General features: G+C 39.3%; 1 protein-coding gene across 3 annotated transcripts in view; it reads right to left on the reverse strand.

Annotated features, from left to right (window-relative positions):
• The window catches only part of COG2 (component of oligomeric golgi complex 2), a 174,110-nt gene that overhangs the window by 27,062 nt on the left and 130,414 nt on the right, over window positions 1–16,634 (reverse strand). For all 3 annotated transcript variants that reach the window (XM_089668546.1, XM_089668544.1, XM_089668545.1), the window contains one exon: window positions 10,895–11,034. In XM_089668546.1, coding sequence (XP_089524672.1) covers window positions 10,895–11,034 — 140 coding nt within the window. The remainder of the gene's footprint in view (window positions 1–10,894; window positions 11,035–16,634) is intronic.

Genomic DNA, 16,634 nt, shown 5'->3' on the forward strand with positions numbered 1-16,634 from the left:
ACCTGTCCAATCGGGGAAAAAAAAATGCCCCCTGAAAAGTTCTGGCATGGAGTTGGGCAAAATCAGTCACCTGGAAGAATGACAACATGAGTCAAAAACATGTATGCATAAACGAATGAATGAGTGAAAAATGCTGTATTCAGAGGAGGGAGATCTGCTGACTCAGCTTTGTAAAGTGTAGACCTCCACTATCTTGGTATCCAGTATCATTCCCTAGTTACTTGATGCATTGTAAATAAACCATGTGCAATAGTTTTACAACCTGTTAAAAATGCTGCAGCATTTAAAAGGAGGAGCAGACTGAAGCACAGAGCAGAAACCTGATTAGAGAAAGCATGTAGGGTAGACTCTCTAGGTCTCAAGGATTGATACCTTGTGTGCTTGTTATTAGTTTATGTGACTAATGTAACTGCTATTTGTATATGGTTTTAAATTACTCAAATCATAACCTCACACATTAAAAAGGCAAAGCACATTCACATTCCCTTTCACCCAATATACCCTTTGGACACGTGAACACATGGGTTGGAATTCGACACGGGAAAGACTGCTTGATAATATTACTAAACAAAAGGGAACAATAATAATACTAATAATATAGTAGTAATACATGTAATAATATAGCAATACATGTTTTGGTCAATAACAAAATCAGAAGAAAGTTTCAAGTCTAGGTTGCAGAGATCTTTAATATGGGCCCCAGGGAAAACCCCTCCCTACTATCCAGGATAGTAGTGATTTTTTTTTTAAAAGCATCAATCCATCAATCAACTAGAGAGACACAAAGCAAAAAATGTTACTTGTAATGCCAGTTCAGGAAGGGAACAAAATTCCTAGAGGCAGGGCATATATACAGATGTCTGCAATGTCCCCCAGTGAATGCTGGCTGTAATACTTCCCTGTACAAATAATCAACATACATGGGAGCACTGCCACACATATTACTCAAAAACATTGAGAATAAAGTTGGCTATGTACATTTGAATCAGTTGAACTGTATATATGAAATAACTTACTATTCTCGGCTCTGTAATAAAGGTTTACTACAAAGGCCTTTACTGTTTGGCTACATTCACACAGGTGATTAGGTGCATACAGCGGATTCTTGTGGGAAGAACTGGCATATTCTTGAGGCTTGAATCACAAGTATATGCAAGCAGCTGAGGCAAATAAGCCGGTACACATGAATGACAGGCTGACAGCAGCCGCATCTTGTATCTCTCTGCATATACATCACACATGGAATGATTACCTTACGTGATTTTCAACCACTGTGTTAATTTTGAGTTGAACTATACCTGTACATATGTATAGTTTTCAATATTGTAAAAGTAGTTTTCCTTACCCAATATACTTAGAGTATATATTTGTTTTTGATAGATCTCAAATGTTTTTTGCTGTTTATGCATCGTGCAGGGTCCAGCTAGGTTGTTTTTAAGTGGTCTTAGTAGGGATCAATAAATATATTGGTGCATGTTACTTAGTAATGTATTGTGTATTTCTTATATATTTTCTCCCTGGCTTTTAGAATGGGGCTTTTTGAAATAACATTTATATATTTGCTATGTTGACATACAGTTGTGTCCAAAATTATTCAACCCCCACTGAAATTGAGTGTTTTGGCCAGTTTGACATTGCTTTTGATCATTCAGTCATCTTGCTTACATTTACATTAAAGAGGCACTTGTAGGTCAGACAAATATAACATAACAGTTATAATGAAATAACCACAAATGTCTTTTCTGTGCTCACAGCATTATCAGTTTTATTCAACCCCCAAGTGACATTCAATCTTAGTACTTAGTACAGCATCCTTTTACAGTTATAACAGCTTTTAAACGTGAAGCATAGCTTGACACAAGTGTCTTGCAGCGATCTACGGGTATCTTCGCCCATTCTTCATGGGCAAAGGCCTCCAGTTCAGTCACATTCTTAGGCTTGCGCACTGCAACTGCTTTCTTTAAGTCCCACCAGAGGTTCTCAATCGGATTTAAGTCTGGTGACTGCGATGGCCACTCCAAAATGTTCCAGCCTTTCCTCTGCAACCATGCTCTAGTGGACTTGGAGGTATGCTTGGGATCATTGTCCTGTTGAAAGGTCCAACGTCTCCCAAGCCTCAGGTGTGTGACGGACTGCATCACGTTTCCATCCAATATCTCCTGGTACTGAAGAGAATTCATGGTACCTTGCACACGCTGAAGCTTCCCTGTACCTGCAGAAGCAAAACAGCCCCAAAGCATGATTGACCCTCCACCATGCTTCACAGTAGGCAAGGTGTTCTTTTCATCATAGGCCTTGTTCTTCCTCCTCCAAACATAGCGTTGATCCATGGGCCCAAACAGTTCTAATTTTGTTTCATCAGTCCACAGAACACTATCCCACAACTTTTGTGGTTTGTCCACATGGCTTTTGGCATACTGCAGTCGACTCTTCTTATTCTTTGGAGACAGCAAGGGGGTACGCCTGGGAGTTCTGGCACGGAGGCCTTCATTACGCAGTGTGCGTCTTATTGTCTGGGCTGAAACTTCTGTACCCACATCTGACAAATCTTTTCTCAGTTCCTCAGCAGTCACACGGGGACTTCTCTCCACTCTACGCTTCAGGTAGCGCACAGCAGTCGAAGTCAGCATCTTCTTTCTGCCACGACCAGGTAGCGTTTCAACAGTGCCCTTTGCCTTGAATTTGCGAATGATGCTTCCTAAGGTGTCTCTTGGTATGTTTAACATCTTTGCAATCTTCTTATAGCCATTGCCCTTCCTGTGAAGAGAAATCACCTCTTCTCTTGTCTTCCTGGACCATTCTCTTGCCTTCACCATGTTTGTAACCACACCAGTAAATGTCTAGAAGGAGCTGAGTATCACAGTCATTTTAAAGCTGCCTAATTGGTGCTTATTATGCTTGATTGCTGCTCGGTGACATCCACAGGTGTTTTCAATACCTGATGGAAAGCACCTGTATGAACCTCTGTTCTTCAGAGTGGTAGTCTTTAAGGGGTTGAATAATTGTGGCAATGAAGAAACCACATAAGAACCATTTACTACTGTATTACATAAACAATTGATGTCATTTTAGTTGCATTTGGGTAGTTACAACGTCCTTGTAGGATTTGATTCTGAATACAATTCCAAATGTACACTATAGTCCCTAAACCCCTTTACAGCATTGGGGGTTGAATAATTTTGGACACAACTGTATGTTGTCTCACAGATAAGTACCCTTCTGATTCCTCTCATGGAGATCTGCTGCATGGCTGTGTAAGCACTAGTTGGGAAATGACTGAAGTAACGCTTTCTCCTGCCTGCAGCCAACCTTTATTTGCATTTATAGCTTTATTTTAAAATATTTTTAAAATAAAGAATTTTGAAATTGTTCTTAAAGCAAAACTTCACTAAAAAAAAAAAAAATGAAGGCCCACTGGTTTGTTTTCTCTTCCCCCTCCTCCTCCAACCCTGTGACTGAGTTAGAGATTTGTTCGCGGGGGGGTCGGGGGACAGTATCCATTTTTATCGGAACCTTCCCCCACTCCCTGAGACACATCACACATTCCAGAAGGCTGCAGGACCATTCACAAAGTGCCTCACAAGCTTGTGCATGTGCAGTGGGGAGTTTGCTATGATTCATCAGGTTCCCATATCCAAGATGGTGTGCCAGGGACCCACAGTGCTAAGAAGAACCGGCTGTGGGAAAACCGTTCTGGACCCCAGGCACTGATATGTACATGATTTTTCCTTGTTCAAACAATTTTATTAACAATAAACATGAATGACACAAACAAGGAGACATCGTTAATGTATACTAGGCATTAAAGTGACAGTAGGACATAATAAAATAAATGAGGGTCAAGGCATTAATGCCTATACATTTCCAACGGAAACAGGTAAATAAAAATCAACAACAGATCACAATATGGTGTCAGCCAAGCATAGCAATGTCTCCCAAGTGCATTAAAGAAATAGGGGGAAGTTTTGAGGGGGTCAGACAGGGGCGGAAGGGGAAGAAGAACAACAACCATGACTCCATGAACATTCATCAAGTTTACAACAGGCGCTACGCACGAAGGGCTATTGACCATATCCTTGGCGTACAGTACAGAACTCAAGGGAGAAGTAGTGATTCGTCAAAGTTGGACGGGAGGAAGCGCTCTACCCAAGGGCTCCATATGCGCAGGAATTTAGGGATTGTGTCAAGAACTGTGGCTTCCACTTTTGCGTGCATCATGGCTTGTGTTATTCTGGTTTTGACGGCCGCGACACTTAGGGTAGGGGATTTCCAAGACTTCGCTATAACCTGTTTAGCCGCTGTCGTGACTTGCATAAGGAGCTTGAATTGCGAGTTGGAGATGCCAGGAGGGCATTGATTGAGTAGGGCTGTTGTTGGGTCGGGCCGTATAGTGATAGTGCTAAATGTAGATATCATGGTGAAAATTTCATCCCAAAAGGTTCGGGCTACAGGACAGTCCCACCATATATGGTAATGTGTTCCCAGATCCGTACAGCCTCTGAAACAATTGGGCGAGTAATTAGGGGTAAATTTTGCGATTCTCGCTGGGACCAAGTACCAGCGGGTTAAAACTTCATAATTCGTTTCCAATGCTACAACATTCTGCGAAGACGATTTTGTGTTGGCCCAAATGTGGTCCCAATCAGACGGGTCGAATTTCTTACCTAGATCCACTTCCCATTTATGGGTATATAGAGGGGGGGACGTGGTGGTCGAAGTGGCGAAGAGTGAGTATAAGCAGGAGATAAGCCCACGTCTATGAGGGTCTTTGCAACATGCTCGTTCAAAGAGAGACATGGTGTCTGGCCGATTGGTTATTGTAGCTTGGGGGGCGTAAAAGTGTTGTAGCTGCAAGTATCTAAATATCTCGGAGGCCGGGAGGCTATGCGTTTCCCGCAGCGAGGCAAAGGATTTAAACTTATTCCTCTGTAGGAAATGATGCGTACGGAGCAAATTAGCAGAGGACCAGGCTTTGAATAAACGGGGTGTCTGCCATGCCGGGGGAAAAGCTGGGTTTCGTAGAAATGAGAGCATAGGATTATGTAGTGATTGGAGGAGATAACGGGTTTTCAGTTTATCCCATGAGGATAAAAAGTGAGAGGTGATGGGGTTGGTTATAGAGCGGCGGTCTATTGGCCTCAACCAGAGTAGGTTAGCGGTGGATAAGGGATCACATTCTATTGATTCAAGTGCAACCCACTGAGGGATTTCAAAGGTTGCATGATATTTAGGTAATTGGGCTAAATGCGCTGCTTGATAATATTTGCCGATGTCAGGTAGGCCTAGACCTCCATCGAGTTTAGGGCGGTATAGGGTGGAGCGGGGTATACGATATGTACTTGATTTTTAAAAGTCAGCAGCTACAATATTTGTGAGGCTTTACAAAAACAAACTGAAGGTCCACTTTAAGGAGCGGTGTTTACTTATATTTATTGCTTTGTGTCCTGATAAAGGCAGATTATTCTATTCTGTCTAAATTTACTTAGACCCCATGCATGTCAGTGTGAGTGTAAGCAATAGCAAGGCAGGAAAAAAATATGAAGGGAATCATAGTTCTAAAACAAAGACCTTTTCTTTCTGAAAGCAGGCTGGGTTTTTGCCTTGCTTTTGAATCCAAAGCCTGTGTTTACACAGGCATTTGTTTTTCTGTATCTGACATCAGCTTTTCAAGCATGCTTGCAGGATCTCAAAAGCATGGATTTTATTAACCATTTGCCCTCCTGAGGATTTACCCCCCTTCATGACCAGGCCATTTTTTTGCGTTATGGCACTGCGTTACTTTTACTAATTGCATGGTCATGCAATGCTGCACCCAAATGAAATCAGCGACTTTTAGCAGGACTGTGGCGGACATTCTGAAACTGGGGGGAAACTAACTTGGTGTCACCGACACCAATACAGTGATCAGTGCTTAAAAAAAAAAAAAAGCACTGACACTGTACTAATGGCACTGGGCAGGAACGGTTTAATGTGAGGGGCAATCAAAGGATTAACTGTGTGCTGGGAGTGTTTTACTAGGGGCCGGGGGAGGGGGGGTTCTTCACTGTAAGCACACTGATCGGGATTAGCTGTACTGTGCACAGCCATCCTGAGCAGTGTGCTCGAGCTGACAGGGAGGAAGATTGTTTGATTGTATGTAAACAATCTAACTCTCCTTCGGAGATGCTTGGTAATCACCGGCCGGGACCTGGTGTTTGACATCCACGGCCGCCGGTCACCCTACCCAGGAATGCAGAATGACGTATATATATGTGATCCTGCGCACAGGTGCCGCCCTGTAGCAGTATATCTGCTACAGGGCGGTTCTTAAGCGGTTAGGCAATGCACGTTTGCATCTATTATTGCCTTTGTCATGCTTTGTGCTGCCTTTTATTCCGCTATAAATATATATTTCAAACTGATTACAACAGAATCTCAGTAATTCCACTTTTGCTGAGAAAAAAAAACCCAATACTCCCTGGGTAAAGAATGTACATTGCAGGGATTTTAACAAACTTTGTTGCAGATTCCTATCGGTTTCTGTTTGGAAGAAAAAGCTGTTTGTATTCTGCAGAGTGAATCTGAATGGGAATGACTCATTAATAATCAGTTGATGTACCTGCAGTTATTGAATGAGGAAAGATGCTGTGTCTGCATCCCGTTTGATTAACCATTTGCAAGTTTCATACCAAAAATTAAATTTTTGTTTGTGGATTCCTAAAATCTGACTTGTATCTTTGTGCAGACTTCTGGGAAAATAAGTAAGCCAATTACACAAGCAGGTAATGACATTTCTGGAGGTGTTCTGTACCTTTTTTCTTTACAGAAAATTACAGCACTGCAGATTGAAAAGGAAAAGTAATTTTTAATAACCTTCAATTACACTTTGGCTTGTGTAGCAATTTTATATGCTATACTTTTTTTATTTGGCATTTTTCCCCACAAAAGTGGAATTGCTTTTATCAGTGACTGTTCATTGCATTTTGCGTTCTTTAAAATGACACCCCAATATTGTAGCCCGTCCACTGTCGGAGCTTTTTATTTAAAAAAAACAAAACAAAATGTATTTGTATTTACTGTCTGCTGACTGTCTAAAAACTAAGATTTGATCATTTGTAAAACCATCCTGTTTTCTTTCTGTAATCCAATCACAATGATGCCATAAAGTCTGGGATAAGTTTTAATTACACTGGTCAACAAAAAAAAAATTTAAATTCTGGCTTTGACTTTAGCAGCTGTTTTAGACTAATTTCAGATTTGCTCTATCAGATCTCATTTTTATGCTATCAGCATACCCCATTTTCATTGATTTTACCCAAAACTAACTCTTTGTCACTTATGATTGCAAGTTGTTGTGAGTCAGTGACTGCTTTAGTGTTAAAATATGGTGCTGCATTTTTAGGATAGTGTGTTTATAATATAATTTTATGTAGATATCCACATATATTTAATATTTTGCTTCTGAAGGGCGTGATCTAACAATGGCTACAACATCCGAAAGAAGGAAATGCAGTAATGACCCAGATATCTTCTGCTACATCTGTGGCAGCTTCACTTTGCAGGATCAAAGCCGCAACATCAAATACCTTTGTCAAGAAGGTTTATCTTGCCTACTTTAAAGTACGACTTGGAGACCAACACAAGAATTGGGCTCCTCATAAAGTGTGTAAAACCTGTGTTGAAACTTTGCGATCATGGTCTAAAGAATAGAAAGCTAAGCTGAAGTTTGGTGAGCCAATGGTTTGGAGAGAACCTACAAACCATTTGGATAACTGCTACTTCTGCCTTGTCAATGTAAAAGGTTTCAATAAGAAAAACAAACAACACTTACAATACCCAGATATCCCATCTGCCAGACGACCAGTTGAGCACTGTGAGGAAATCCCTGTGCCTGTATTTACTGAGCTACCAATAATTGATGTTGAATCCCTCAGTTTACCTGCTTCTACAGATGATGATGGTGCTCAGATCGAATATACGCCATCTGATGCAGATTGTGATACAATTTCTCTGTTTAATCAGCCTGAATTGAATGATCTTGTAAGAGATTTGTATTTGCAAAAGCAGTCTGCTGAATTGTTGGCTTCCAGGCTCAAGAGAAAGGCCTACTCAGACCTGGCACTAGTGTCTCATTTTATTGTAAGAGAGAAACAGCACTGCAAAAGTACTTCCATTCAAATGGTCAACTTGTTTATTGTAATGATGTTGAAGGGCTTCTTCTCAATATGGGACTGCCCGAATATGATTCAAGTGAATGGAGACTTTTTATTGACAGTAGTAAAAAGGAGTTTGAAATGTGTGTTACTTCACAACATAAATATACAGTTGTGTTCAAAATAATAGTGTGCTGAAAAATGTGAATAAAGCTCAAAATCCTTCTAATAGCTTTTATTCCCATACATACAAATGCATTAGGAACACTACACATTCTATTCCAAATCAAAACATGAAGAAAAATATATCAAATTTGTGGTGTTCCTCTAAAAAAATTGAAAAGTGAATATTAGACTGTTCCAAAAAATAGCAGTGTTTGTGTTCTTCTTTACAAAACGCAAACATTCACTATATAAACTGAAAAATGTTTGAAGATTTTGCTTTCCTTTGAATCACTTAATATTTAGATGTATAACCACTGTTTCTGAGAACTGCTGTACATCTGTGTTGCATGCAGTCAACCAACCTCTGGCACCTGTGAACAGGTATTCCAGCCCAGGATGATTGGACTACATTCCACAGTTCTCTATTTCTAGGTTCGGGGATTGGGCTGGCCACTCCATAACGTCAATCTTGTTGGTCTGGGACCAAGATGTTGCACGTTTACTGGTGTTTGGGGTCATTGTCTTGTTTGAACACTCATTTCAAGGGCATTTCCTCTTCAGCATAAGGCAGCATGACCTCTTCAAGTATTCTGATGTATTCAAATTGATCCATGATCCCTGGTATGCGATAAATAGGGCCAACACCGTAGTATGAGAAACGTTCCCATATCATGATGCTTGCGCAACCATGCTTCACTGTCTTCACAGTGTACTGTGGCTTGAATTCAGTGTTTGGGGGTCGACAAACTGTCTCGGGCCACTAGACCCAAAAAGAACAATCTTACTTTCATCAGTCTACAAAATGTTGTGCCATTTCTCTTTAGGCTAGTCAATGTGCTCAATGTACTCACAGGTAACTTTAGACCTTCTTTGATCTTCCTGGAGCTGATTGTTGGAGTCCTTGCCATTTTGGCTATTCTTCTAACCATTTGAATGGTAGTTTTTCGCTTTCTTCCACATCTTTCAGGTTTTAGTTGCCATTTTAAAGCATTTGCGATCATTTTAGCTGAGCAGCCTATCATTTTGCACTTCTTTATATGTTTTCCCCTCTCCAATCAACTTTTTAATCAAGGTACGCTGTTCTTCTGAACAATGTCTGGGACGATCCATTTTCCTCAGAATTTCAGCGAGAAATGCACTGTAACAAGCATTTACAACATTTGCTGCCTTCCTTCCTTAAATAAGGGCAATAATTGCCACCTGTTTTTCAAAGAATCAATGACCTCACTAATAGAACACCACACTACTATTATTTTGACCATACCCCTTTAAATTAGTGAGTCAATTACACAGAATCAGCAGCATGCATGTCATGACTGTTGGGTCTGTTGGATTTCTATTACTCTATTACACCTGCTAGTAAATTATTTGCTATGTTAAAATATCATTTCTACCAAAAACAGTGATTGATCAGGTTAGTGATGTCTGACTGCTATTATTTTGAACACAACTGTATATGGTTCAATCCCAATAGGACACTCTGTAAAAATGAAAGAAGAGTATGCCAACATCAAGATTGTTCTGGATAGATTAGAATACCATGTTCATGGATGGGTAATTTGTGTTGATTTGAAAATGGTTAAATTTTCCGCTGGGTCAGCAAGGAGGTCACACAAAATACCCTTGTTTACTGTGGTACTGGGACAGTAGGGCTACATTAGAACACTAGGTTAAAAAACTGGCCAACAAGAATCAGTCTGACGCCTGGTGACAAGATCATCAAGAATGAGCCTCTGGTTGATAGGAATAAAATTGTATTTCCCCAACTACACATAAAACTTGGGTTAATGAAGCAATTCGTCAAAGCTCTTGATCACACTGGAGACTGCTTCAGCTACATATGTTAAACCTTTTCACGTTTCAGTGCCAAGAAGAAAAAGGCAGGAATATTTGATGACCCTCAAATAAGAACACTCATCAGGGATACACGCTTTGTTACAATGACTGCGGCAGAGGCTAGAGCTTGGAATGCATTCTCTGATGTGGTGTGGAATTTCCTTGGGAACAGGAATGCGGACAACTATCAAGAGATTGTGGAGGAGCTGCTCTTGAGTTTTCAAGCACTTAGATGTAGAATGAGCATCAAGGTTCACTACTTGCATAGTCACTTGGCCCAGTTTCCAGAGAACATGGGTCAAGTGAGCGAAGAGCAAGGTGAATGCTGTCATCAAGACATTAAAGTTATGGAAGAACGTTACCAAGGCTGATGGGACTCAAACATGATGGCAGATTACTGTTGGTCCTTGATGAGAAACATACCACAAGCTGTACAATCGGAGATCATCAAAGAAGAGGTAGTTTATGCAGATGTAACATCACTATTGTGAATTACCTTTTTGTACATATTTTTCTTATCTTCACAATTCAATTCTTACATGGCAATACGCATTCACTCACATTGATATGCAGTCACTTAAAACTTTGTGCTATGGCTCATTAAATGTTTGTTTCATTATTATTGTATATTGTATAATATCTTGTATGTATGCCTGTAGAGCTGTTCGTATAGGAGCATAAATTTGCTTTTTTTATTGAAAATGCAATATTTTATATCTCAAAAACCTGATGTGATAGACAAAAACTGATGTCAGACTTACTTATGTGTACATTCAGTTAGTGCTCCCTTCAACCATTTTTCTTTGGTGGTTTGTTTCAGTATATTTTCATATTCTTTTTGCAGGAGAAAAAGTGGCTTAAGAGCATTTTCAACATAAAATGAAGGCTTTGTTGGTAAATCCTGCAGGAAAAAAAAAAATATTTTAGTATTTGTCTTAAAAAAACATTTTCTTAGAGTGCATTGAGGTACACAAGAATGCAGAAACAGGTTATACTGCTCCCTTTAGGAGGCTAGATCACTGGCAAACAGAAAAGCTGTACACTAGCCCCTGTATAACCCTCTCCCCTACCCTGAATGCCTGTGTGAGAGTTTTGTGAGCAGCAATACACAGGCACCAGCAAAAAACACAGTGGGACTTGTGACCCTCAATGGAAAAAAAAAAATAAAATTTTTGTTCTCATCCATCGAGGGATACAAAAATTCAGAAACATTTAGGATGTCCAATAGCAGTCCAGCTGAGAGGTGGGCAACAGCTACTGACAGATCCAAGAAGGTACTAGGGACAGTCTGCAACTCATGACTACCAGAAGGACCAAAGAATATGGACCAGACATGACTTGAAAAAGGGGTTCTCACACTGCAACATTGTGGGTTACTTCCAGCTCCATCTGCCTCCAGGTGTCCACTTCCCAATGAGTTACTTTCTTTGTACTATATGTTTCTATGTTTACAGTGGATAAAAAAAAAAAGTCTACGCACCACTGTTAAAATGTCAGGTTTCTCTGATGTAAAAAAATGACAAAGATAAATCATTTCTTTCCACCTTTAATGTAACCTATAAACTGTACAACTCAATTGAAAAAAACCCAAATCTTTTAGGGGGGGGTGGGCGAAGTAAACATAAAAAAACTAAAATAATGTGGTTGCATTAGTGTGCACACCCTCTTATAACTGGGGTTGTAGCTATGTTCAGAATTAAGCAATCACATATAAAATCATGTTAAATAGGAGTCAGTACACAACTGCCTTTGTTTAAAGTGCCTATGATTAACCCCCAATAAAGTCCAGCTGTTGTAGTAGGTCTTTCCTGACATTTTTAGTTGCACCCTACAGCAAAAGACATGGTCTGCAGAGAGCTTCCAAAGCATCAGAGGGATCTCATTGTTAAAAGGTATCAGCCAGGAGAAGGGTAGAAAAGAATTTCCAAGACATTAGATATGCTATGGAACATAGTAAAGACAGTCATCATTAAGTGGAGAAAATATGGCGCAACAGTGACATCACCAAGAACTGGACATCCCTCCAAAATTGATGAAGAGAAGAAAACTGGTCTGGGAGGCTGCCAAGAGGTACTGGCTGTGTGGTACATGTAACAAGAATTTCCCATATTCTTCATATGCCTGGGTTATGGGGTAGAGTGGCAAGATGGAAGCCTTTTCTTCAGAAAAACATCCAAGCCCGTCTAAATTTTGCAAATTTTGGTGGTGGCAGCATCATGCTTTGGGGCTGTTTTTCTTCAGCTGGACCTGGGGCCTTAGTGAAGGTAGAGGGAATTATGAACAGTTCCAAATACCAGTCAATATTGGCACATCTTTCAGCATGACAATGACCCAAAGCAGACAGCATAATCAACAAAAGAAATGGCGTCACCAGAAGAAGATAAAAGTTTTGGAATGCCCCAGCCAGAGCCCAGACCTGAATCTGATCGAAAATCTGTGGGGTGATCTGAAGAGGGCTGTGCACAGGAGATGCCCTCACAATCTGACAGATTTGGAGTGTTTTTGCAATGGAGATGGGGCAACTATTGCCAAGTCAAGATGTGCCATGCTGATAGACTCATACCCAAAAAGACTGAGTGCTGTAATCAAATCAAAAGAGGCTTAAACAAAGTATTAGTTTAAGGGTGTGTACACTTATGCAACCATACTATTTTAATTTATATTTACTTCCCTCCACCTAAAAGATTTCAGTTTGTTGTTCAACTGAGTTGTACAGTTTATAGGTTACATTAAATGTATAAAATATATAAATATATAAAAATCCTCCTGTGCTATATGGAGTATATCAAAAATATATATATACTATGAAGCAGCTCACACTCAAAACTGAACCTTAATCAGTGAAATAACTAATAAATAAATTATATAGTGCAGCGCTAAATATACCAACAAATTCATAAATAAACCCCACTTAAAGTGACAAGTGCAAAAAAAAATGTGTGTATATATATATCAAATACTGTATGATATAAAGTATAATATAAATATATATCAACCCCTCAAACAAATATATAAACCACACTTAAAGTGACCAGTGCAAAAAATGTGACCAAACTGATCCAGATGTAAAATATCAAAAATATATGTTTATATATATCAGAGTAATAAAGTTCATAAATCCTCCAATTAGTGCTCAAACAACAAAAATTTCATGCAAAGTGATGAAAGTGATGGTTTCTGTGTTGGTGTCAGCACACTTATCCTCTGTGGCTAAAATGCCCCCTCACCTCCACTTTGCGACCCAAATGGGCCACTAAGCCTCCAGAATCAATCCTAGATCCTTAGCCAGCAGTATCTGGTATCCTCTTTATTCCTCCTGTGGTTCCCCTCTCCGGTAAGTGATCTGAACTCCAGACTTCCCAGGATTGAAACACCAGCTCTGCATATCACTCACCATAAATCATGGTAAGTGAAAAAAAAGATCCTTCATAGCGCAGTATTTTAGTGGATAAATCAGACTCTTTAATAAAAAATGCCCACTCACTTGGTATACATCAATATCACTGCAATCCTGATGATGTCAGGTGGTATAGTGACGCCACGCATAGATACGCCGTGACGCAGCTTCCGGTCTGCGGTGATGTACTTCCGGTACGGGCGCCATCTTGGCACTCCCAGAAAGAGTCCTAACCCATGCAGTACACCCAGGCATGAGGTTTTATGCTGTTTGACGCTGTGATTGGAGGATTTATGAACTTTATTATTCTGATATATATAAACATATATTTTTGATATTTTACATCTGGATCAGTTTGGTCACATTTTTTGCACTGGTCACTTTAAGTGTGGTATATATATTTGTTTGAGGGGTTGAGATATATATATATATATATATAGATATATATATATATATACACATACATACATATATATATACATATATATACATACATACATACATATATATACACACACATACATATATATACACACACATACATATATATACACACACATACATATATATACACACACATACATATATATATATACACACACACACACACACACAGTTTGGTCACATTTCTTTGCACTTGTCACTTTTAGTGTGGTTTATTTATGAATTTGTTTGAGGGGTTTATAATATATTGTTATATTAGGCATAGGTTCTGATAATTCATCAGGACCTTAGGTCACATAGGTTTGGATCACGTATATCGGAGCACATTGTTGCACTTTATCTATATATTATTTTGCATTATTTATATATTATAAGGTTCGTATACTTAGCGCTGCACTATATAATTTATTAATTAAAGGTGGAAAAAGTTCTGAAATTATTTATCTTTGTCTAATTTTTTTACATCAGAGAAACCTGACATTTTAACAAAGGTGTGTAGACTTTTTATATCCACTGTATGTGTACATGATCTCCTCATTGTATCCCTAGGTGACTGACCTCTGCTTTCAGTACTGTGGTCTGAATGGTGAGATCCTCTATGTATGTTTATACCACTATTTTGAATATATATTTTCTATGCTATTAAGGGCTGGTTCACACTGCCGCGATTTCAGGTGCAATTTGGGAATTGAAATCGTACCTGAAATCGGATCTAATGAATGTGAATGTGAGTGTCTTAACGTATGCGATTTGCTGCACCGCGATTTCAAAAGTAGTTCTTGTATTACTTTTTCTGCAGTTTGTTGCAATTTCATATAGACTACAATAGAAATTGCGCTGCAAAACACAATGGAAAATGCAAGAAATCGTTGGGAAATCTTCTGAAAAAGAGGTAAACAAAACGTGCGATTTTAAATCTCATCCAGTGTGAACCAATAACAATATATATGCAAATATTCAACCATTTGAGCCCCAGAAGGTTTTACCCCCTTCCTGACCAAGCCAGTTTTTGGTATTCAGCACTGCAAAGTTTTAACTAGTAATTGTGTGGTAATGTAACACTGTACCCAAATTAAATTTATGGTCCTTTTTTCACACAAATAGAACTTTATTTTGCTAGTATCTCATCACCACTGGGTTATTTTTTGTGACAAACCAAAAAATGTGAAGACCCCCCCGATATTTTCTACCTTTTTATAAAAAAGTATACAATAAACTTGGAGGATTTATGGCCAAAATGTATTCTGCTACATGTCTTTGTAAAAGAAAAAAAAAATCCCAATACGTGTAATTGGTTTTTGTGAATCTAAATTGACATATTATTGAATGAAAATACTCATCATGCCAACTAACAACTTGAAGACCAAGCCTTTTCTGACACACTTTTGTTTTGCTAGAAAATTACTTTAAAATATATATATAATATTTGGGTTCAAAGTAAAGGCCCTGCAGCCACTGAGAAATACTGTGCGAGCTGTGATTGGTCACAGCTTTTCACATGATACATCTGGATAGTTTCTATACAGAGATCAGCTGAGGCAGTGATGTAACAAAAATCTTGACTGAGGTAACAGGAAAAAAATTCCTCGAAGCAGGGAAAACAGACTTTTTTCAGCAGAGCTGCAGAAAAGGTGTTCAGCCTCCCTACGAGACAGCAAAGAACTGAGCCATGCTGGGTAGAGGAGTGGTTAAACAGTGGCTGGCTTGCAATTTTGCTGTTTGCCAGTGTCGCAACTTCTTGAAGGAGGCTGTATAACTCAACTGTTTATGAATGCATGTATCCTTTAATGGGTGAGAACAGGAGAAGAAAAAAAACAAAAAAAAGAAAAAAATCATATTTCCAGACCTTCACTTTTGAAAACCTCTGTGTAGTGCGAGTCCCTGCTATCAGAATACAATAGCACAACAGGGAGGATTCCACTATCCACCTCGATTGGGTAGATGGGGGAATCGGTTATGAATCGGCCCACTGATGGAAAAGAAACTGACCCATGTATGTCCAAGCCCAGCTTTACACACTGTCCACTCTCTCTCTCCCCCAAATACAGGGCACATCACCACCAATCTTCAACAGTGGGAGACTGACCTCTACTTGAGTTTCTCTCCCAGAAGATAACCAGAGAATTTTACACTTCTCACCTAAATTTTTCATTAGTACCAAATGCCAAGAAACCAGTTTAAAAATCCTATCAAGGTGGTGGTACAGGACTGCACTTGTAATACATACATATTAATCAGTCATCAGTGATTAATGCTGGAGATGCCAATTAGATAAGGGCTCAAGAGTCTTTCGTGTGTTCTGGTCATGGTCCAAATTAAAATCTTGCAAAAAAGTTACAAAAATATCACAAGAGTTCACAGACTTCATCGTACCAGATGACCCAATCCTCAGACACTTTCTAAATAGGGATGAGCCTTGCTAGTTTGGAGAATGATGAAAATAAATAGGAAAGGATACATTTAGCAACAGTATTACTACAGGTGCTAAATGTGGCAGCTTTGTTCAGGGCTGCTGATTGCTGGGAGGCCAACATCCATGGGCATCCTATGAAACCTGGCCAATTCAGCTGTCAGCCAGAGACTCTCAACTGACAGACAAATGTAAATAAAGAAGGCAAAAATACAGCATGGGGTCCCCCAAAAAATTCCATGACAGACCC

The sequence above is a fragment of the Staurois parvus genome, unplaced genomic scaffold, assembly GCF_062004578.1.
Source record: "Staurois parvus isolate SC_StPar_1 unplaced genomic scaffold, SC_StPar_1.0 ptg000059l, whole genome shotgun sequence".
Taxonomy (NCBI): Eukaryota; Metazoa; Chordata; class Amphibia; order Anura; family Ranidae; genus Staurois; species Staurois parvus.